The following is a 25,389-nucleotide window of genomic DNA, read 5'->3' on the forward strand; positions in this document are numbered from 1 at the left end:
AGGGGAGAGGCCATTGTGGATTTGGTGCTCAGCAATGAACCAGGAAAGGTGTCAGATCTCACAGTAGGGGAACACTTTTTGGTGATAGTGATCACAACTGCCTCACATTTACCACAGCCTTGGAGAGGAGCAGTTACCAAGGGAAGATAATTAATTGGGGAAAAGGAAATTAGTTGGGAAGTACAAATTGGGAGCAATTGTTCCACAGAAAGGGCACAACAGATATGTGGAGGCTGTTTAAGGAGCAATTGTTGTGAGTGATGCACAAATTTGTTCCTCTGAGACAAGCAAGAAGGGGTAAGGTTAAGGTGCCTTGGGCGACAAGAACAGAGGAGCTTCTTGTCAAAAAGGAAGGCAGCAGCTTAGGTAAGGTGGAGGAAGCAAGGATCTAGCACAGCTTTAGAGGATTACAGGCTTACTAGGAAGGAGCTCAGAAACGAACTGAGGAGCATCAGGAGGGGGCAAGAAAAAGGCTTGGCAGGAAAGATTAGGGAGAACCCAAAGGCATTTTACTCATATGTGAGGAATAAGAGAATGATCAGGAAGAAGATAGGACCGGTCAGGGATAGCGCAGGGAACTTGTGCGTGGAGTCTGAGCAGATAGGGGAAGCCCTAAATGAGTTTTTTTGCTTCAGCTTTCACGAAGGAAAGGGACCTTGTAGTGAATGAGAACTTTGAGGAGCTGGGATACAGGTTTGAACAGATTAAGATTGATGAAGTTGATGTGCTGGAAACGTTGGCTAACATTAAGATTGATAAGTCCCCAGGGTCAGACCAGATTTATCCTAGGTTGCTCCAGGAAGCGAGAAGGAGGTTGCTAAGCTGCTGGCGAAGATCTTTGCTTCCTCACTCTCCACGGGGTCGTACCGGAGGATTGGATGGTGGCAAGTGATGTTGCTCTTTTCAAGAAGGGGAATAGAACAGTCTTACCTCTGTGGTCAGCAAGGTTTTGGAAAGAATTCTGAGGGATAGGATTTATGACTACTTGGAAAAGCATAGTGTGATTAAAGATGGTCAGCACAGCTTTGAGGGGGACAGGTCTCATACATCTTATTGAGTTCTTTGAGGTGACAACGAGACAGGTCGACGAAGTCAAGCAGTGGATGTGGTGCATATGGACTTCAGCAAGGCATTTGATATGGTTCCCCATGGTAGGCTCATTCATAAACTCAGGAGGTATGGGATACAGGGAGATGTGACTATCTGGATTCAGAATTGGTTGGCTGACAGAGGCAGAGAGTGGTTGTAGATGGAAAGCATTCTGCCTGGAGGTCAGTGTTGTGTGGGGTCCCGCAGGGCTTTGTTATAGAGTCATAGAGATGTACAGCATGGAAACAGACCCTTCGGTCCAACCAGTCCATGCCAACCAGATATCCTAACCTAATCTAGTCCCACCTGCCAGCACCCGGCCTATATCCCTCCAAACCCTTCCTATTCTTATACCCATCCAAATGCCTCTTAAATGTTGCAATTGTACCAGCCTCCACCATTTCCTCTGGCAGCTCATTCCGGACACACACCACCCTCCGTGTGAAAAGGTTGCCTCTTAGGTCTTGTTTGTATCTTTCCCCTCTCACCCTAAACCTATGCCCTCTAGCTCTGGACTTCCCCACCCCAGGGAAAAGACTTTGCCTATTTATCCTATCCATGCCATTCATAATTTTGTAAACCTCGATAAGGTCACCCCTCAGCCTCCAACGCTCCAGGGAAAACAGCCCCAGCCTGTTCAATCTCTCCCTATAGCTTAAATCCTCCAACCCAGGCAACATCCTTGTGGATCTTTTCTGAACCCTTTCAAGTTTTACAACATCTTTCTGATAGCAAGGAGACCAGAATTGCATGCAATATTCCAACAGGGGCCTAACCAATGGCCTGTACAGCCACAACATGACATCCCAACCCCTGTACACAATACTCTGACCAATAAAGGAAAGCATACCAAACGCCTTCTTCACTCTCCTATCTACCTGCGACTCCACTTTCAAGGAGCTATGAACCTGCACTCCAAGGTCTCTTTGTTCAGCAACACTCCCTGGGACCTTACCATTAAGTGTATAAGTCCTGCTAAGATTTGCTTTTCCAAAATGCAGCACCTCGCATTTATCTGAATTAAATTTATTCATTTATCCGCCACTTCTCAGCCCATTGGCCCATCTGGTCAAGATCCTGTTGTAATCTGAGGTAACCCTCTTCGCTGTCCACTACACCTCCAATTTTGGTGTCATCTGCAAACTTATTAACTGTACCTCTTATGCTCACATCCAAATCATTTATGTAAATGACAAACCGTAGAGGACCCAGCACCGATCCTTGTGGCTCTTGGGCCTCTGCTCTTTGTAGTTTTTATAAATGACTTGGATGAGGAGGTTGAGGGGTGGGTTAGTAAATTTGCAGGTGACAAAAAGGTTGGAGGTGCCGTCGATAGTATAGAGGGCTATTGCAGGCTGCAGTGCAACGTAGACAGGATGCAGAGCTGGGCTGAGAAATGGCAGATGGAGTTCAACCTGGATAAATGCGAAGTGATGCATTTTGGAAGGTCAAACTCAAATGCTGAATATAAGGTTAAAGACAGGATTCTTGGCAGTGTGGAAGAACAGAGGGATCTTGGTTTTCAAGTGCATAGATCCCTCAAAGTTGCCACCCAAGTGGATAGGGTTGTTAAGAAAGCATATGGTGCTTTGGCTTTCATTAACAGGGGATCAAGTTTAAGAGCCGCAAGGTTTTGCTGCAGCTCCACAAGTCCCTAGTGAGACCAGACTTGAGTATTGTGTTCAGTTCTGGTCGCCCTATTATAGGAAAGGTATGGAGGCTTTGGAGAGGGTGCAAAGAAGGTTTACCAGGATGTTGCCTGGACTGGAGGGCTTGTCTTCCAAAGAGAGGTTGCCTAAGCTCAGACTTTTCTCTCTGGAGAGAAGGAGGAAGAGAGGTTATCTGATCAAGGTATACAAGGTAATGAGAGGCATGGATCGAGTCAACAGCCAGAGACTTTCCCCAGGACAGAATAAGATATTAGGAAGAAGGTATAGAGGAGATGTCATAGGCAAGTTCTTTACACAGAGAGTTGTGAATGCATGGAATGTGTTGCCAGTTGTGGTGGTAGAAGCAGAATCATTAGGGACATTTAAGCGACTGCTGGACATGCACATGGACAGCAGTGAATTGTAGGGCGCCTAGATTAGGTTATTTTAGTTTAGATTAGGAATAATCCTCAGCAAAACTTCGTGGGCCGAAGGACCTGTTCTCTGCTGTACTTTTCTATGTTCTGTGTTCTCCATTGCTCTGTGGGGAACAGAGTTTCAAAAACAAACAATACTGACAAAAGAAATCTCTGCATCTCATTCTTAAACGAGAGTCTCCTAACAAACAGGAGGAGCCCAGGCTGGTAACAGCGGGCTGTGATACCCCCCTGACATTTATGGGAAGAGCACATTTAAGATCAAGACTGTCCTCCTGGAGAATGACAGGCTCGATTCAGCCCCTCTGCAGGGATATTTTCTAATCAAACTATTTAGAAATCTTATTGTACATTTCTGGAGCAGGTGGGACTTGAATCCTAGCTCAGAGGTAGGGACACTATCTCTGTGCCACAAGAGCTTCTTAACTATCTACATCTAATGCAATAAGCATTTCAATAATATAAGCTGTGATGAGGTAAATTAACAAACAGTTTAATTGGATGACAGACAGGATTGAACCAAAGCCAATGGCATATTCAAAAATCAAAGCCATACCAATAATCTGGATTTTCCATTTTATCCAGAAATTCATCCAGTTCATCTTTATTTCGGATTGGTTTGTATATTTTCCTTCCATCAAGATCATAACCGATGTGTGGATAGTCCTTGTACCATTCCATAGGGATATTACCCACAGTATTCCGGATATCCTGAAGAAAGATTGAGCAAAGAAGAGACATTTAATTTCATTTAAGCAAATGCACATTGATAATTATCATAGCCAAAGTCTTCTGCATTTTTCAGAACACAGGTCTTCAACAGAAACTGCACATCTTAACTAAAACAGATTTGATATCGAACTTGAAGTCTTGGATTTGAGACTCTCAGAATCTCTATGATCAATTCAAAAGGAGGATGATGTGAGCATTGGGTCCATCAAACCTGTGCAGATATTTTGAAGGAGCCAATCACTGAGTCCAAACCTATGTCCCTGCCACAAAGTTTTCAAACATTCCCCCCCTCAAGTATTCTCCAATTCTGCAAATTTTCAAATGTTTATCGAACAGACTTTTGAAAGCTATGACTATATTTGCTTCCACCACCTTTTCAGGCAATGCACTCTAAACCACACAACCTTATTTGTGTCCTTCATTTATGACAAACGGCTTAACCTTATTACTCTATCAAACTCCCATGATTTTCAATGTCAGTCAAGTCTCTCCTTAACCTGCTCTGCTCCAAGAAAAACAGCCCCAGCTTCTCCTTTTAACGGAAAACCCATATTTTCCTTTATTCCTTCATGGGATATGGGCTTTGCTGGCTGGGGCATTGCTCCTAAACTGAATGGCTTACTAGACCACTCAGAGACAGCCAGTCACATTACTCCGAATCATGGTAGATTTCCTTTCCAGATGGGCCACAATCAATGGTCATTGATTGAGACTCAGCTTTACATTCCAATATTATTTGATGAGCTGGTATGATCTGACCTGGTGTTTGCAGAGCATTAGCCTAGCCTTCTGGATTACTAGGTTAGTGACATGACCAATACACCACTATCTGATGGTATTTGAATATTTGCAGTATGAATGGTATTTTGCTACTTGCCATTTATTGCCCTAAGCCTGAATGCTGCCCAGGTCTTGCTGCATTTCGATATAGAATGCTTCAGTTTCTAAGGAATCGCAAATGGTCCTTAACATTCCACAATCATTGAACATTCACACTTCTGACCTTATGGTGGAGGAAAAGTCATTGGTGAAACAGTTGGAAAGGTTTGGGTCTAGGACAGTACCTGAGGAACTTCTTGTGGAACTGAGGCGGCTAACCTCCAACAACCACGTCTTTCTTCCTTTGAGCTCACAGAGGCCTAACCAGCAGAGGCCTTCCCCTGTGTCCATTCTCATGGCCTCCAATTTTGCCAGAGTTTCTTGACATCACACTTGATAAAATGCTGTTGTAATGATGCTTAAATTCCTGTGACTATTCCTATACATTCCTCTGCCATTCCATATGCCCTGAAATATGGTGGCTGGAATTAAACTTTATTCCAGCTGGGACCTGACCAATTATGTATAAATTATTCAGCATATCTTCATTGCTATTTTACTCAACACCTCTATTAATAAAGCCAAGATCCCAAATGGCTTTTTAAGAACTTCCTTCTCAACTTTTCATGCCACCTTCAAAAGATGTATATGTACATTCCTAAAACTTTTTAAAAAAAAATTGAAGTAAAAAGCCAGCATCAGTAAAAGTGATGAGGGAGCTGCTGGAATGATGTTCATTACTGTCCCTGAAGGGAATGAAACCCATCAACCTTACCCTAGGGCTGGCCTTTATGTGGCTGATTCTGAACTGTGCTGCACAGAGTTACAGCAATCAATCAATCATGTTCAAGAGCAACCGAAGGAGGGCAATAAATAATCCTTGGTCAAATATCAATAACAAACAAACAACCAGAAAGCCTACTTGTCGGCTTTATTCACAGCCACCATTATGAATTCGTTAAGCCTTCTAATCAGCTGGGCTTGGGCTGCCCACAACAAACCAGTGCATATTTGCTTGGATGATATCTCTGAAGCATTTGAAACAAGTCTGATTACATCAAATGCAAGCTGTTGTTGCAAGTACTTTAACAGGGCAGAGGGGCAGCAAGTTCCAGTAAGGAGCATATGGTTTGAAGTGAGCAGAGTCCACCCAAATTCAGCAATTCGCTTTTCAAAAGTAAAAAGTTAGGGAGTGTCAATCGCACAACTGGAGAGGAGAGGATAATTCCAACTCTTCCAGGAATGTGCACAGTGTTTGAAGAGTTAACAAGATAACAAGTCCAGGAGGTTCCAGAGCCAGAGTCTGAAATAGAGAACTCACCCCGTCACATTTAACTCAGTTTTTGATTCACTAGAGTCAGAGCCATTCTCAAGTCAGGGTCAAACAGTTCCAGAAAGACTGATGATCTCATGCACAGGAAATGTGGTGTGAATTTTATCCCACCCTGGGGCATGGATTAATTCTCCTGACAGCATGCATGGAGCAGTGAGAGCAGGGAGGGGGGGAAGAAACTAACTTAAATACACAGCAAGGATTTATCTTCACTAAGGCAGGGGAGAAAGAAATTTCACCATGGCAAATCAGAGACATGCTGTAGACATTATCACAATTATTCGGCTCTTTCTACCACCCAGGAGTCTTCCAAGTGGAGACAAGACAAGGCAACAAATCCTGTGATTGCACCCAGCGAACTGGTGGTAATGGATTGGTCACAGTCTTGAGATATCTCTTTTATGAGACAGGCTGGTTTATAAAGATGTGCACATAAATGCATTTCAGCCTTTTGTATGCCAGTCAGAGAGCTAACACACAAGCCCATCTTTCAACATTAGATTAGATTCCCTACTGTGTGGAAACAGGCCCTTCAGCCCAACCAGTCCACACTGACCCTCCGAAGAGTAACCCACCCAGACCCACTCCCCTCTGACAAATGCACCTAACAATATGGGCAATTTAGTATGGCCAATTCACCTGACCTGCACATCTTTGGACTGTGGGAGGAAACCAGAGCACCCGGAGGAAACCCACGCAGACACGGGGAGAATGTTCAAACCCCACACAGTTGCCTGAGGCGGGAATTGAACCTGGGTCTCTGGCGCTGTGAGGCAGCAGTGGTAACCACTGTGCCACCGTGCCGCCCACATTAATAATGATTAATAATTATGATCCTTACTGAATAAAGCAACATCCCAACTTAGTGTAGCGCTCTCACCCAGTGCATATCATTACACCATGATATTGGTGTAAGATTAGGTCATTTGCCCCATCAAGTCTGTTTCACTCTTCGATTATAGCGGATACGTTTCTAAACCCAATTCTCCACAGATTAAACACCCTCTGGCAGAAGAAATTTCTCCTCTTCTCAGTCTAAAAGGGTCGCCACCTCACTGGGACTATACCCTTGGGACCTAGTCTCTCCTACCAGAGGAAACATTTTCTCCACGTCCACCCAATCTCAGTACAGTAAATCCTCTGCATCCATGAAATCACAAATCGCATATTCACCTATCTGCACCAGAATATAATTAACAAAAATCAACATCGCAGGCAAAATCACACATCTGCTATTTTAAATCTGTTTTCGTCAAGCTCTACATTTGTGAACTTCATAATTCAGAAGGGCTCACAGGAACAGATACCGAGGAATGACTGTATTAAGAAAGTTTGAATCAGATCTTCCCTTCATCCTTCTAAACTCCAAGTACAGACCCCCAGAGTCCTCAGCTGCACTTCTCCTCTAAATCTCCTCTGGACTCCCTTCAATGTCAGCACATCCTTCCTTAGACACAGGGATCAAAACTGTCCACAATATTCCAAATGTGGTCTGACCACAAACTGATACAGCCTCAGTAGTACATCTCTGCTCTTTTATTCCAGCCCTCTCAATAATTCTAACAATGCATTTGCCTTTCTAACTGCCAACTGAGCCTGCATGTTAACCTTAAGAGAATCCTGAACTAGGACTTTGTGCTAGGACACAAATTCCTTTGTGCTTCGGATTTCTGAAGTCTTTGCTTTTATTTTTCTGGCTGAAATACTTACCTTCGCACTTTCCTACTTCATATTCCATCTGCCACTTCTTTGCCCACTTATCCAAGTCCTTCTGCAGCCTCATCACTTCCTCACCACTACCTACCCCTTCGCTTAACTTTGTGTCATCTGTAAACTTCAGCAACAATGCTTTCAGTTACTTCATCCAAATTAATAATGTAGAACATGAATAGTTGTGGTCCCATCGTGAAAAAGACCCTTTTAGTCCCATTCTCTGCCCTCTGTTAGTCAGCCAATCCTCTATCCACACCAGTACCTTGCCCCTAACATGATGGACTCTTATCTTATTTTGCAGCTCCGATGCAGCACCTTGTCAAAAGTCTTCTGGAAATCCAATAGATTGCACCCACTGGCTCTGTCTTGTCTAATTTGCTTGTAGCGTCCTCAAAGAATACCTCCCCTTGATGAAGATGTGCAGACTCAGCCCGACTTTACTTCATTGTACTGTGCAATGTCATCCTTAATAATGTCTGGACAGCAAATTCAGTCCCTTAAGCCTGTCCCACCATTCAATAAGTTTATGCCAGGTCTGACTGTAGCCTGTTGATCCTCAGTACTCTTAGATTTTTGATAAACGAGTGTATCTACAGACTTCTGCTTTGGAAACATTCAAGAGAATTCCACAGACTTGGGCCTATCACAGGAATAAAAACCATCTCCTGTTAAATGGGAGACTAATAAACGCAAAAGACAAGAGAACTGCAGACTGAACTGCCTAAAATAGATGGGAAACAAATAAACTCAGTCAGCATCAACCAAAAGGCTTACCCATCCAAGGAAATGACATGAAGATTGAAAAGTAATTTTCAACTGGGATGATTGTATTGAAAGTTCTCAGAACCAAAAGGAATATAGTCCAATTGCCCCTTTTGGTTTGGATGGAACGGGGAGATGATGAGGGTGTTGGATTCCAAAATGGTCTTAGACTGGTCAGGTGCGACCGTTCATCTGCTGACAAAGTGGAATTGATCACCTCCTCACTAATTTGAAATTTCCCGTGAGGGAACAGAAACTTCAGAGAAATATTACCAAGCGTTTAAATCAGCAAAGCTGCCATGAAATGTCGTCCGGCAGCCCACATTCCTACAACCTTAAAACAGAAAGGCCATGGAGTTAAAAGGGAGGGGCAGGGCGGGTGGTCAGCGAGGATGGACACACACACAGATTGCGCGACAGAAACAATGTGAAAGAGCAAGTGAACTAGATGTGCAAGAGCACACAAGAGACAGGGAGCAGGACACAGCAAGTGAGAGGGTGCACGAGCAAGTAAGCAAATGAGAAAGAGTGGACAAAAAAAGGAAAGCAAGAAAGAGAGAAGGAGAGCTTTGGCGAACACAGAGTGAGTGGGTATAAGGAAGCACAAGAGACAGTGTGAGAGAGAGCGAGAGCGAGAGAGAGAGAGCGCATGAGTGAGTACAAATCAGCATGCAAAAGATTGAGTGAAACACACGAGGGTGCGAGGAAGTGCAGAAGGTAAGCACAAATGCAAAATAGAAGCATGAGGACAGAAAAAAAAAGAGATTGAAAGAAACTGAAGAAACAGAGGGGAGAGGCACATTCAGTGGCTGCATTGTTCATGAAAAAGCTCTGTCTCCAACACAGAGCAGCCTCAATGACAAAATCCATCCTCCCATAATCAGGATAATTTCAATAAACATACTTTGGTGAACGGAAATCCTTGTACCACAACTCTGGATTCCATTTTTTCTAACTAAACTGGTAACTGGATTTCGCATTTTGCCTCTGCAGCCCTGGAGTCAAGTAGTGACAGTCTCACCATAAAATGTAGAAGATGACAGCAGAGGACTGAGTTGGATATTATCCATGATTGTATTGAATGGCTGAATGGCCTATTCTAGCTCCAAGTTTCTACTTTTCTGTAATCCGTAAACTCCTCAGTTATACATTCACTTCCCTCATTCAAGTAATTAATGTATATTGTAAATACCTGTGATGCCAGCACTGAATCTTGTGACACTCCACTACTTACAGCTTGCCATCCTGAAAGTACCCTGGCTCCCCTACTGTCTGCCTACTATCAGTTTACCAATCCTTTATCCATATTAATATACTACCTCCAGCATGGGTTCACATTTTATTTAGTCCAAGGTGCAGTCCCTTATCACATGCCTTCTGAAAATCTAAATATTACGTCCAATGTTTCCCGTTTAGCTATCCTGCTTGTTACCTACTCAAAAGAATTCTAGTTGTCTTGTTGGCATGATTTCCCCTTCCTGACACCATGCTGACTCTGCTTGATAAGAGTAGAGAGTGTGATGCTGGAAAAACACAGCCGGTCAGGCAACATCCAAGGAGCAGGAGAATCAACATTTCGGGCATAAGCACTTCATCACGAATCTGGCTCATTCCTGAAGAAGGGCGTATGCCCGAAACGTCGATTCTCCTGCTCCTTGGGTGCTGCCTGACCTGCTGTGTTTTTCCAACATCACACTCTTGGCTCTGATCTCCAGCATCTGCAGTCCTCACTTTCTCCTTCTGCTTGATCATATACTGGATTTCTTAATGCTTTATTATTATATCCTTTCTAACATCTACCCAATGAGACATTAAGCGAACTCACCTATAGCTTCCTGCTTTTAGTATCCTTCATTTTCAAATGAAAGCTATTACACATTTGCAGTTTTCAAATCGTCTGGAATTTTTCCAGAATCTAAAGGATTCTTGGAAGGTTGCAACTATTGCATCTACTATCTCTGGGGCTACTTCCTTTAATATCCTAGGCCACATTCCATCAGGTCCAAGAGACTTATCGATCTCCATTAGGTTGCCTTGCACTTTTTTTGAGTGATAATTATTGTATTTAATTTCGCTTTCCTTTATGCCCATTAAATATTTAGCAACTTGGCATGTTATTAGATTAGATTGCCTATAGTATGGAACCAGGCCATTTGGCCCAACAAGTCCTCGCTGACTCACTGAAGAGTAACCCACCGAGACCCATTCCCCCTACCCTATATTTACCCTAGACTATTGCACCTAACTCAATGGAAAATTTAACATGGCCGATTCACCTGACCTGCACATCTTTGCATTGTGGGAGGAAACCCACGCAGACCTGGGGGGAATGTGCAAACTCCATACAGTCATCAGAGGATGGAATCAAACCTGGATCCCTGGTGCTGAGAGGCAGCAGCACTAACCACTGAGCTACCGTGCCACTCATATTAATGTCTTCTATTGCAAAGATTGATGCAAATTATTTATTCAACTCCTCTGCCATTTCCTATTTACTCACTATTTCTTCACCCTTTACTTTAAGGGGTTTATGTTCGCTTTGGCATCTCTCTTCCTTATTAGTTTTAATAATCTAAATTATGGGATACCAGGGCTGCTGGCTGGGCCAGTATTATCCATTCCTAGTTGCCCTGAAGGTGGTTTAAATTGCTACAGTTCACGTAACACAGATTGACCCACTTTGGTGGTAAGGAAAGAATTCCAGGATTTTAACCCGCAATGATGAAGGAACAGCAATATATTTTCAAGTCAGGATGGTGAATGGCTTGGAGGGGAACTTGCAGGTCATAGAGATGTACAGCATTGAAACAGACCCTTCGGTCCAACCCGCTCAGGCCGACCAGATATCCCAACCCAATCTAGTCCCACCTGCCAGCACCCGGCCAATATCTTTCCAAACCTTTCCTATTCATATATCCATCCAAATGCATCTTTAAATAGTTGTACTAGCCTCCACCACATCCTCTGGCAGCTCATTCCATACATGTACCACCCTCTGCGTGAAAAAGTTGCCCTTTAGGTCCCTTTTATATCTTTCCCCTCTCACCCTAAAGCTATGCCCTCTAGTTCTGGACTTCCCCACCCTACGGAAAAAAACTTTCCCTATTTACCCTATCCATGCCCCTCATCATTTTGTAAACCTCTATAAGGTCACCCCTCATCCTCCGACGCTCCAGGGAAAACAGCACCAGCCTGTTCAGCCTCTCCCTATAGCTCAAATCCTCCAACCCAGGCAACATCCTTGTCAATCTTTTCTGAACCCTTTCAAGTTTCACAATATAGGAAAGAGACCAGAATTGCAAGCAATATTCCAACAAGGGCCTAACCAATGTCCTGTACAGCCGCAACATGATCTCCCAACTCCTGTACTCAATACTCTGACCAATAAAGGAAAGCATACCAAACTCTGCCTTCACTATCCTATCTACCTGGGACTCCACTTTCAAGGAGCTATGAACCTGCACTCCAAGGTCTCTTTGTTCAGCAACACTCCCTAGGACCTTACCATTAAGTGTATAAGTCCTGCTAAGATTTGCTTTCCCAAAATGCAGCACTTCACATTTATCTGAATTAAACTCCATCTGCCACTTCTCAGCCCATTGGCCCATCTGATCAAGATCCTGTTGTAATCTGAGGTAACTCTCTTCGCTGTCCACTACACCTCCAATTTTGGTGTCATCTGTAAACTTACTAACTGTACCTCTTATGCTCTCATCCAAATCATTGATGTAAATGACAAAAAGTAGAGGGCCCAGCACCGATCTTTGTGGCACTCCACTGGTCACAGGCTTCCAGTCTGAAAAACAACCCTCCACCACCACCCTCTGTCTTCTACCTTTGAGCCAGTTCTGTATCCAAATGGCTAGTTCCCCCTGTATTCTGTGAGATCTAACCTTACTAATCAGTCTACCATGGGGAACCTTGTTGAACACCTTACTGAGGGTCCACATAGATCACATCTACCACTCTGTCCCCATCAATCCTCTTTGTTACTTCTTCAAAGAAAACTCAATCAAGTTTGTGAGACATGAGTTCCCACACACAAAGCCATGTTGACTATCCCTAATCAGTCCTTGTCTTTCCAAATACATGTACATCCTGTCCCTCAGGATTCCCTCCAACAGCTTGCCCACCACCGACGTCAGGTTCACCGGTCTATAGTTCCCTGGCTTGTCCTTACCACCCTTCTTAAACAGGGGCACCACATTAGCCAATCTCCAGTCTTCCAGCACCTCACGTGTAACTATCGATGATGAAAATATCTCAGCAAGAGGTCCAGCAATCACTTCTCTCGCTTCCCACAGAGTTCTAGGGTACACCTGATCAGGCCCTGGGGATTTATCCACCTTTATGCGTTTCAAGACATCCAGCACTTCCTCCTCTGTAATTTGCAGGTAAAGGGACAGTTGGAAAATGGGAAGCCTTCAGAAATGAGATACCAAGAATCCAGAGAAAGTATATTCCTGTTAGGGTGAAAGGGAAGGCTGGGAGGCATAGGGAATGCTGGATGACTAAAGAAATTGAGGATTTGGTTCAGAAAAAGAAGGAAGCATATGAAAGGTATAGCTAGGAGAGATTGAATGAATCCTTAGAAGAGTATAAAGGCAGTAGGAGTATACATAAGAGGAAAATCAGGAGGGTGTCGGCGTTCTCATTTGTTTGCTGCCCCTGTCATAGGTTTGGAAGGTACTAGCTATAGAGCTTTGATGAATATTTTTAAGGAAGCTGTCCATCTTGATATTACTTATAAGTGTACCCTCAAAGTTTATCCCAGATGGCAAGTGATGAGAGAGATGCTCCCTTTTGGCTGGCTTAACAAAGGCATGAGAATGCATTAGCAGCCATCTGGCCTTATTTTATAGTAATTTGAAGACAAGGAGACAACAGGGAGAATCTTTTAAAGAAAAAATTTGTAACATTTTTGCTTCACTGGCTAGTCAGCATTTATTGCCTATTGCCTAATTGTTCTTGATGGTGAGCTGCCTTCTTAAATGACTGATGTCAAGAAGTTTGGTTTGCTTTCCTTTATTGGTCAGACCATTGAATATAGGAGTTGGGAGGTCATGTTGCAGCTGTACAGGACATTGGTTCGGCCACTGTTGGAATATTGCGTGCAATTCTGGTCTCCTTCCTATCAGGATGATGTTGTGAAACTTGAAAGGGTTCCGAAAAGATTTACAAGGTTGTTGCCAGGGTTGGAGGATTTGAGCTACAGGGAGAGGCTGAACAGACTGGGGCTGTTTTCCCTGGAGGGTCGGAGGCTGAGGGGTGACCTTATAGAGGTTTACAAAATGATGAGGGGCATGGATAGGGTAAATAGGGAAAGTCTTTTCCGTAGGGTGGGCAAGTCCAGAACTAGAGGGCATAGGTTTAGGGTGAGAGGGAAAAGATATAAAAGAGAACTACAGGGCAAATTTTCCACACAGAGGGTGGTATGTGTATGGAATGAGCTGCCAGAGGATGTGGTGAAGGCTGGTACAATTACAACATTTAAAGATGCATTTGGATGGGTATATGAATAGGAAGGGTTTAAGAGGGATACGTGCTGGGTGCTGGCAGGTGGGACTAGACTGGGTTGGGATATCTGGTCGGCATGGGTTGGACCGAAGGGTTTGTTTCTATTCTGTACATCTATATCACTCTATAAGCCTCGCTGAGATTGTGGGAATGTAACATACATATTCCTGCTTAACAATCAGTGCTGGATGGTTATGGTTTTCTAATGGTTCATGACCTTTTTATTTCTTATAGAAAGAACAATGGAGAAAATGCCAGAATTAAATCAAATAGTAGGAAATTTTTTTGTTTCAAAAACTCCTAATGACCTCTTATTCTGGCTGAATTGATGCAGAATGGATAAGGGCAATACCACGGGTTAAACTTGGTCCTTTCACCTTGATCTCTTGCACATGGATAAAAAGCTGTTGACCGATGTGAAGTGGGTTTGTACAGTGATAGTCCTGTCTTCTGGTGGGCATGGCCCATGGTATAAAACTGTCCTGCCAATTCAGCACAAAATGTCTTGGAAGTAGGGCCAAAGATTCGACTGGTGTCGAGTGTCGGCTGGAGCTGAGACAGCATTGGGGTAGACATGAGGGACTTGATATCTAGCTGCAGTATGCTTGACCAAAATGGGAAAGTGCAGAGTTTCACTTCCCTCAGGACTGAGCCAGTCACCTTGAGGAGCACAAATACAATTTCAGCATAACCTTTAGACTCTGAAGGAGAGAGACAGGATGTGAATGCTGCAGTTGGGCTCTTTTCTCTTTACAAAGATCCTGCCAAGCACCACCAATCATCGGGCTTCATCTCAACTATGCAACTTCAAGCAGCACTGAGGGGCCAAATCTGCAGGAAAGGGAAGTGGGTTGTGCCAGCTAGTCACCTCACCATGAAGTATCACGAGCTGCACTGTAGTGCTTAGCACCTCCTGCCATCCAAGTACCCACCGTTAATCATTCATCACTACTGATGTAAAGCCAGCTCCCACTCCATTTACTAGCATCTCAGCCAGTTTTCCATCTATATTCACCGTTTGAAAGAGAATTAAGTAGAGGAAAAATAATTCAAGCCGAAATTGATCTGAATTCTTTAGAAGTCTGTTTTGAAAAGTAAAAGATCGGTTGAAAATGCCATGCTAAAGTCAAGAATGATTGATATTTCTTTGTTCAATAATTATCACAGCCAAATATTCTTATAACTATCAGAAGCATCATTATTTCATTCCCTGTTCCTGCACTCAAGGGATCATATGCCTCAACCCCATGAATACTACCCAAATACTTGTCATATTACCTAACAGAAGCGGGAAATACTATTTCTAATATGCAATCACTTCCTGCAACTACAGTAAGGGAGAGAATTTGGCAGTATAATGGTATGCTGGATAAGCAGAAATTTCTTTCAAATAAAATATACCAGCAGCCTATTCCATAATTCAATTCTCTAACCAACAAGTATATCCATCACCCTAACAATTATCTGAAGCTAAACCAGACTACTTGCAGCCTAGGTATCATATCTGACCCCGGAAATAAAATTTCATCCACATACCTGCATCATTATATAGTCTTCGGACTGCAGTTCCATAATATGAGCTGACTCCAGCTCTGTCTCAGCTTAAGTACTAAAACTCTTATCCATTCCTCTTAGAATCAGACAGTACAGAAGAGGCCTTTTGGCCAATCAAGTTTGTACTATCCAAACTACAGTACTACCTACACTAGTCCCACAGCCTTGAATGTCTTAAAGGTGATGAGGCTTCCTGCCTCAACTACCCTCCCAGAAACAAAATAAAAACTACAGATGACAGAATCTAAAATAGACAGGCAGGTGGCTGGAAGAACACAGCAGGCCAGGCAGCGTCAGGAGGTGGAGAAGTTGACCTTTTGAGTACATCCCTTCTTCAGGAACAGAGGTGGGGTAGGGGTGGGGAGATGGATGGAATGGTGAGGTAGTGAGAGGTAAATACAGGTTCTGGGGGTAGGGGGAGCTGCAGATAAAGAGGGACGTTTATCACTAGAAAAAGCAGAGCAGGTCAGGCAGCATCCGAGGAACAAGAGAGTCAACATTTCAGGCATAATCCTTCTTAACTACCTTATTGACCTGTCTGCCACCTTCAGGAATCTGTGGAGAACACACTAAGAATCCTCTGAGGTTCCTGGGGTCTTGCCATTCACTGAGGACTCCCTAGACTTGTTTCTTCTGCCAAAGTACATTTGCCCACATTTATCAGCATTAAATTCTGCTCAATGAATTGCCCATCCGACCAATCTGCTTGTGTCCTAGAGTCATAGAGTCATTGAGATGTACAGCATGGTAACAGATCCTTCGGTCCAATCCGTCCATGCAGACCAGATATCCCAATCCAATCTAGTCCCACCTGCCAGCATCCGGCCCATACCCCTCCAAACCCTTCCTATTCATATACTCATCCAAATGACTCTTAAATATTGCAATTGTACCAGCCTCCACCACTTCCGCTGGCAGCTCATTCCATACACGTACCACCCTCTGCATGAAAAAGTTGCCCCGTAGGTCTCTTTTACATCTTTCCCCTCTCACCCAACCAATCTCACCCAACTATGCCCTCTAGTTCTGGACTCTCCCACCCCAGGGAAAAGACTTTGCCTATTTACCCTATCCATGCCCCTCATCATTTTGTAAACCTCTAAGGTCACCCCTCAGCCTCCAACGCTCCAGGGGAAACAGCCCCAGCCTGTTCAACCTCTCACTGTATCTCAAATCCTCCAACCCTGGCAACATCCTTGTAAATCTTTTTTGAACCCTTTCAAGTTTCACAACATCTTTCCGATAGGAAGGAGACCAGAATTGCACGCAATATTCCAACAGTGGCCTAACCAATGTCCTGTACAGCCGCAACATGACCTCCCAACTCCTGTACTCAATACTCTGACCAATAAAGGAAAGCATACCTAATGCCTTCTTCACTATCCTATCGACCGCAACTCCACTTTCAAGGAGCTATGAACCTGCACTCCAAGGTCTCTTTGTTCAGCAACACTCCCTAGGACCTTACCATTAAGTGTATAAGTCCTGCTAAGATTTGCTTTCCCAAAATGCAGCACCTCACATTTATCTGAATTAAACTCAATCTGCCACTTTTCAGCCCATTGGCCCATCTGGTCCAGATCCCGTTGTAATCGAAGTAACCTCTTCTTGTAACCTTCCTCCTGTAAGATGACACCTTCCTCCTCATTGTCAATTACCCAGCCAATCTTTGTACCATCGGCAAACTTACTTATCGTACCCCCACCACATTCTCATCTCCATCATTTACACATTTATCCACTTTTCTCTCTCGACTCAACTATTATAAAAGTCTCCTGTCCTACATTCTCACACACTCACATTCCGAAAACTTGATGCCATCGAAAACTTTGGACTTTTGTTTCAACTGTCACCAAGTCACATTCACTCAAACCCATGCTCACCAATCCACATTGGTTCCTAATTAAGTAACATGGCAATCTTAAAATTTTCATCATCGCTTTCAAAACACACTGGAGCATTGTATCGCTTCCAGTCCCACATACTGCACAGAGCTATTAACAGCCTAATTAGTGACCCCAATTTTAACTGCTCCTCCATTGGAGGCTGTAGCCAGGCTCCAAAATTGTAGAATTTGCTCCCTGTACATCCACCTCTACATCTCTCCTTCCTTGAAGACAATTAAAATTTACCCTTCTGACAAATGTTTGGCCATCTCATAGAATCCCTAGAGTGTGGAAAGTTGACCATTTGGCCCATCCAGTCCACATCAACCCTCCAAACAGCATCCCACTCAGACTTGCCCCCCTACCCTATAAACCTGCATCTCTCATGGCTAATCCACCTATCCAGCACAACCCTGGACACTATAGGCAATTTCGCATGGCCACTTGATCGAAGCTGCACACCTTTGGACTGTGGAGGGAAACTGGAGCACCTGGAGGAAACCCATGCATACACAGCATGATGATGCTGTCATTTTAAAAAAGTTATTTTGCCCTGGGTCTTTATTGAAAGGAGGTTGTAGAGGCAGAGGTGGCGAAGTGTCTACAGGAACTGGCCAAAGTCAATAGGTGAAAAGGCCTTTAGGTTTTTTGAGACAGCAGCTGAAACAATGGAAGGGGTGTGGCTACAGTTCTCCCAGATCAGGCTTTCTAGTGTTTTTTTTAAGCTGTCGCAGTTGAAAGCAGTTTGGGTCCCAAAAGAGTTGCAGCTTCAGTAAACGATTCCTAACTATGACTTTCTCTGAAATCTCTCGATATCGAACAACATGTAAGAATGGTGTCCGAATTTACCTTTTTGCCAAGGGCTGTGTTTGAGGGATGTTACTATATTGGAACAGTTAGTTAGGAACCGATACTGTACCTATTATTTGGTTAAGTTATTCTAAATTCTTCTTTCTTTTGTTTGCATTTTAACTTCTTTAAACACTACAGTTAAGTTTTGCATAACGTCAAGTTGCATGACATCTGGAACAAGCACTTCACATCGACCTTTAAAATAAGAAAATGATGTGGAGGTGCTGGTGTTGGACTGGGGTAGAAAAAGTCAGAAGTCACACAACACCAGGTTATAGTCCAACAGGTTTATTTGAAATCATAAGCTTTGGAATGCTGCTCCTTTGTCAGGTGCACTGCCAAGGGGCAGCTCTCTGAAGGCTTATGAGATTTCAATAAACCTGTTGGACTACAACCTGTGACATATGATTTCTGACTTTAAAAGAAAGAAAATGTTAGTTTAAGGAGGTAGCCTAGAACCTATCATGTGGGGGTCTGGTCTGGTCCATAACATTGGGGAGAATGTCCAAACTCCACACAGACAGTGGTATGAGGCTGGAATCGAACCCAGGTACCTGGCATTGTGAGGCAGCAGCGCTAACTACTAAGCCACAGTATCAACCCCTGGTATTTTAAATGGCTCGGTGATAATTTATGTTCTGGAATTTGCTTTAAAAGTATCCACGTGGACAATACTGTATCACCAGCCAGGGCCTTTTACTGTGCTGTAGATCTGGGTGACTCTAAATATAATTTGCTGCTCTTACTAAACCAGTCGATCAGGAATATGATCACCCATTCTCATTAAACTTTCCAATGAGATTTGATGGGGACAAATTGTTTTCCTTGAAACACCTGCCGTAATGGTTAGGTTGAGTTTGGAGGAGGAGGAGGAATGGGGTTGGACACACAGTGAGCCCAATTTCAATGGTTAACATACCCCTGTATCCAGGGCTCTTGTGGCATATTGGTAAAGTACCCATTTCTGAGTTGGAGGGTCTAGGTTCAACTCCTTTATACTCTTTAATGACATCTCTGAACAAGTAAATTAAAATGTCTATCCTTGTATCCTTGCAACAGCACAACTGTTGCTTTTAATCTCAGATTTTTACTGAATTCAAATTTCACTACATTAAGTAAAATAATTTGAACCCGTATCTCCAAAACATTAGCCTGGGATTCCGGATTATGATTCCAACAAGACCACCACTACATCTTGGGAGCAGATGGCCTAAGATATTAATCTAAAAACTCAGCTAATGCTCTGAGGGTCTGGGTTCAAATCCTGTCACGGCAGATGGTGGAATTTGAATTCAATTTTAAAAAGTAATTAAGAATCTCCTACTTGTTTGATTGCCAGAAAAACCCATCTGGCTCAATAATGTCTGCTAATGAAGGAAATCTGCTATACTTATCCGGTCTGGCCTACATGTGACTCCAGACCCACAGCAATGTGGTTGACTCTCAAATGCCCTCTGAAACAGCTGAGAGGTTGTATCAATTGTTACAAATTCTCAAAGAAATAAAACCAACAGATCACCCGGCATCAACCGAGGCATAAAAAATGACATTGGCAGAAACATCTCAGCTGACCCGACATTGTCCTTCTTCCTTCTGGGAAATCATGCCAAAACTGGGAAAACTGTCTCATAGACTGGTCAAGCAACAGCCTGACAAAGTCATACTCATGGAATCATATCTTACAGACAACGTTCAAGACACCACCATCCCTGGATATGTCCTGTCCCACCAGTAGGACAGAGCAACCAGGGGAGGCATCACAGTAGTATACTATCAGGTTACCCAGGATTCCTCAATATTGACTCAGGACCTCATGAAGTCTCAAGCTTTCAGGTTAAATATGGGTAAGGAACTTCCTGCTGATTGCGACATACTTGTCACAGTGGTTAGTACTGCTGCCTCACAGCGCCAGTGACCCGGGTTCAATTCCCGACTCAGGCGACTGACTGTGTGGAGTTTGCACATTCTCCCCATGTCTGCGTGGGTTTCCTCCCACAGTCCAAAGATGTGCAGGTCAGGTGAATTGGCCATGCTAAATTGCCCGTAGTGTTAGGTTAAGGGGTAAATGTAGGGGAATGGGTGGGTTGCGGGTCAGTGTGGACTTGTTGGGCCAAAGGGCCTGTTTCCACACTGTAAGTAAACAAACTAACTAAACTAACTATTCCCCATTTGCTGTTGAATCAGTACTCCGGGTAGGGAATTTCACTGTCCACCAGTAAGACCTGGACAACATGTCGGCTTGGGCTGACAAATAGCAAGTAACATTCACATCACACAAATGACAGGCCATCTCCCATAAGAAACAATCTAACCACTACCCTATGACATTAAATGGGGTTTACCATCACTAAATCCCATAGTCTCCCTCTATGCACATCCTGAGGGTTACCACTGATCAGAAACACAACTGGACTCACGACATAAACAGAGACTAGAAATACCGAGGTGAGTAACTCACCTCCTGACTCCCCTAATCATGTCCACCATCTACAAGGCACAAATCAGGAGTGTGATGGAATACTCCCCACTTGCCTTCATGGGTGCAGCTCTAACAACACTCATGAAGCTTGACACCATTCAGGATAAAGCAGATGGCACCACATCCACAAGCATCCACTCCCTCCACTACCAATGCTTAGTAGCACGACTACATGCAACACGCACTGCAGAAGTTCAAAGATTCTTAGACAGCACCTTCCAAACCCATGATGACATCCATCTGGAAGAAAAAGAGCAGCAGATGACATATGGGTGGCACAGTAATTAGCATTGCTGCCTCACAGCACCAGCGAAATGGGTTTGATTCTAGTGTTGGACGACAGACTATGACTTTCTGATCATGTTCTCCCTCTATCTGCATGGGCTTCCACCAGGTCCTTCGGTTTCCAGCCACAATCCGGAGATGTAAAAGTTAGGTGGATTGGCCATGCTAAATTGCTCCATACAGCCCACAACGTCCTGCCTATCTGTACCCTTCCTAATCTGCAATCTTCTTCCTGACCTCTCCGCCCCCGCCCCCACCCCCACTCCGGCCTATCACCCTCACCTTAACCTCCTTCCACCTATCGCATTTCCAACGTCCCTCCCCCAACTCCCTCCTCCCTATCTTTTATCTTAGCCTGCTTGGCACACCCTCCTCATTCCTGAAGAAGGGCTCATGCCCGAAACGTCGATTCTCCTGCTCCTTGGATGCTGCCTGACCTGCTGCGCTTTTCCAGCAACACATTTTCAGCTCTGATCTCCAACATCTGCAGTCCTCACTTTCTCCTATTTGTACCCCTGCCCTGTTAAGTACTTGTAACAGCTGCTTGTATTTATTGAACGTCTTCAAGAGAATTAAAAAAAAGTGCTGCAATGCCTTACAGAATTATAAAATAAAAGATACACTGGCATGTTGTGGACATCTTACTCCAGCTATTAAGAAGGTTTCACCTGTTCAAAATGATAATTACCTGGAACTGCTGCTCAAGAAGGTGGGAGAGATGGAGATAATAATGACTTCTAGAGAAAATTGGATGGGAACTTGAAGGAAATTGACCTGCAGGAGTACAGGGGACTGGGTATCAGAAGAGGGGCCTGAAAACAGCACAGACATGATAGACCGAAAGGCCTCCTTCTGAGCCATAACTAACTCAGAATATAAAAAGTGAAACAAAAACAGAAATTGCTGGAATAGCTCAGTTGTTCTAGCAGGATCTGTGGATAGAAATCAGAGTTAACATTTTGGGTCCAGAGACTCTTTCTCAGAATGAGGAACTTCTGAGCTTTTCCAGCAATTTCTGTTTTTGTTTCTAATTTCCAGCATCTGTAGTTCTTTTGGTTTTTTTTAATATAAAAGTGAACCTGTGGTACATTTTGAAACGTCATCAGCATTTGACTCAGTCCCTTAGACGTGTTAGTTCTGCATTAACTTGCAGAGTGGGAAAGGTGGGCATCATGTCATGACTCACTGTAGTAGTGCGCTGTCACACAGTTCCACTATTCTCCATGTGAAACAAATAAAGAACAAAAGAATCAAGCCTGCTATGCTATTCAAGACGACCATGGCTAACCTAATTTTAAGCTCAAATTTGCATTATTGTGTACCTCTGATAATCTTTCGTTCTCTTGGTAATGAAGAATCTATACCACCGTCTTAAAAATGTTTAAAGGGTCATCACAAATGTGAAAGTAATTAATTAAATTATCCAAAGTCCCCAATTTACCTGACAAACACAAGTCAAAATAAAAACACTCCTCAGCTTTTCTGCACTAAACAAGAAAAAAAAAACGTTTTCAATGAAAAAGTTGTGTTTATTTTCTGTTAACTTACAACTCTCTAACTTATTCTGTTTTTTTTTAAAAGCAGCCCATACAAACAGACACAAAGAGATATGGCACAAATATTACATGTGGGAGATGAAAAAAAACGTCTTTGAAGCCCAGTTCTGGCACCAGTCCGGAGTACAGGTGATGAGGTGTTTTCACTTCCTTTCTGGTTCTTCTCAACTTTGATGTGGACATGAAGTGGATGTGGATATACCAATTCTCGACTTTTGAATTACCAGTTGAGGATATGCCCTTCAGTGCCTCTGAGAAATGGAAAAACCACTTTCAAAGAGGGAAAAAATTGTTTTTATTTCTCCAATCCCAGAAACAAGTGCAGGAGGTGTTTTTTCCTTCATAGACTGGATGCTTCTGTTTTGTCCAAAGACAAGCTGTAGCCACTTGCCCAGGAACCAATCAAGAATTTGTTACCATACTGAGTAATCCAGGACATGCACAATTGGTCCTGACTGAAAAACAATCAAAAAGTCTGTCACTGGGCAAAAACCGCCCAAACATACATCCATGGAGCAGAGGTTTCCAGCCACCAATGCTTAAGGCCACCTCATAGATACTACACAAATGAGTTCAGGTAACTCATTTTATTTTTAAAACTGCAAAGTCATCTTCCACAATCCCTTGAGTCAAAGTAGTATCTCTTCCCAAAAGTAAAGTGGTCTCTGCAATCAAATGTCTCAAAAGTCATCTGGTACGATCTCACACACCAGATAAGGAGCAACCATAGAAACTATTTGCTGTGGTGCTGGGTGAAATAGCCAGAATTTCTCCACCAGGTTGACTGACTTAATGCACTCATCTGCAGCAGCGCAACCTTTTGGATAAATTACAACTGCCACAATCTGACACGATCCATTCTGAGGACCTGAAATCTAATACCCCCTGTGTATGGAGCACAAACCAACAGTATTCCTGATACATGCTTGTCCAACACACTTCTCATGACCATACTAGCCGACACATTCTCCAATTCCCCCATTTCCGGAGGCCCTTATAGGGGACAAGTAGGAAAGTGGAATTACGGCTGCAATCAAATCAACACTGATTTTAATAAATAGTGGAGCAGGCTTGAGGGGCCAAGCGGCCTACCCCAGCTCCTAAATATTTCAATGCTGGGAGTCGTCCTGTGCCCAAAATCTCCCTCAACGTCTGGCGGTCTCCTTGTTATGAATGGGAATCCACACCTCTCCCAAACACCTCTCTATAAATACTCATCACCCAGGGCCTTCACTCAATTTCAGCTCCTGGGGACCTGACTGATTTGATTTTATTTCTGAAGTTGTACAATCTATCTTCAGTAAAATTAAGCAATCCTAAAAAGTGTCACTTGTTTACGGTGACCTATTGAGAAATGTTACTTCCACCTCCCTTCTCCTCTATCAATTGTTTACCTCCTCCCTTGGTCAGTCCCCACAATGGAATATTAAACACTTCACACTGTGTATATTGGTGGCTAGTTGAGACCTCTCCTCCCTCACTGTCCCTTTCAGCTTCTAGATGTTTTCCACATACCTTTGCATAGTTTCATAATCCCTGTTGCAGTACAAGCAATGGGTCAAAGATGCAACCACACACTCTGCTACTGCAAAGGATTAGCAGTGATTTGAATTTACAGTTATTTCACATATAATTCCTACTGTAATGGTCAAGTTTACTGGGATTTGACAACAGATCAATCCTGAAAGACAGAATATTGGCAGAGGGTAAAAACAATGACTGCAGATACTGGAAACCAGATTCTGGATTAGAGTGGTGCTGGAAACGCACAGCAGTTCAGGCAGCATCCAAGGAGCAGGAAAATCGACGTTTCCTGCTCCTCGGATGCTGCCTGAACTGCTGTGCTTTTCCAGCACCACTCTAATCCAGAATATTGGCAGAGGAAGGTGGAAGGGAAATCTCTAATCTATGTCACCTATAACCACCTGAATTGCATGCCAGCATCAGCACCTTCTACAGAAAGAAAACATTACATTGGTCTAAATAAGATCTTACAATCACTATATCCAATAACAATTTTACAATCTACACTGGCATTTACTTGCAATGTGCCAGTGCAGAATAGTGAACAGCATGCACTGATGTAACAATTCAGTGGTTGTGGATTAGCTCAGTTGACTGAACAGCTGGTTTGTGATGCAGGGTGGGCTCAATTCCTACACCAGCTTAGGTTATCATGAAGGACTCCCCTTCTCAACCTTCTCCATTGCCTGAGGCGTGCTGACTCTCAGGTTAAATCACTGCTAGAGGCTTCTCTATTTAGAGAAAAGCTGAATGGTCTGGTTTACCTTGACTTTTCCAATAGGAGTTGTCTTTCCACATCTGAATCCACATTCAGCAAACTGGAATTAGCACTTTGTCAGCACTCCCCTATCCCAACTAGTATGAAGATTTGAACCTTGTTCAGATTACCAGAGAACAGTAAACCAGAAAAGGGATAAATCACGGTTAAGAGGTTTCCTCCTTGGATACTTGTGTGTGAGGGAAATGGTGTCTCACAAAAAGCTCTTTAGTGAAGCTTTTAACAAGGTTCACACAGTAGACTAATTAGTAAAGTTAGATCATATGGGATTCAGGACGAGCTTGCAAATTGGATACAAATTTGGCTTGACAGTAGGAGACAGAGGGTGGGGGTGGAGGGTTGTTTATCAGACTAGAGGTCTTCTCTAAAGAAGGAGGCCATCTGGTGTGTTCTATGGTGGAACTGGTCTTCACCAACACATTCC

General features: G+C 43.4%; 1 protein-coding gene across 3 annotated transcripts in view; it reads right to left on the minus strand.

Annotated features, from left to right (window-relative positions):
* Nucleotides 1–25,389, minus strand: part of bop1 (BOP1 ribosomal biogenesis factor) — a 170,338-nt gene that overhangs the window by 35,131 nt on the left and 109,818 nt on the right. For all 3 annotated transcript variants that reach the window (XM_072576465.1, XM_072576467.1, XM_072576466.1), the window contains one exon: nt 3,732–3,886. In XM_072576465.1, the coding sequence (XP_072432566.1) occupies nt 3,732–3,886 (155 nt within the window). The remainder of the gene's footprint in view (nt 1–3,731; nt 3,887–25,389) is intronic.

The sequence above is a fragment of the Chiloscyllium punctatum genome, chromosome 8 (assembly GCF_047496795.1).
Source record: "Chiloscyllium punctatum isolate Juve2018m chromosome 8, sChiPun1.3, whole genome shotgun sequence".
NCBI classification, from domain to species: domain Eukaryota; kingdom Metazoa; phylum Chordata; class Chondrichthyes; order Orectolobiformes; family Hemiscylliidae; genus Chiloscyllium; species Chiloscyllium punctatum.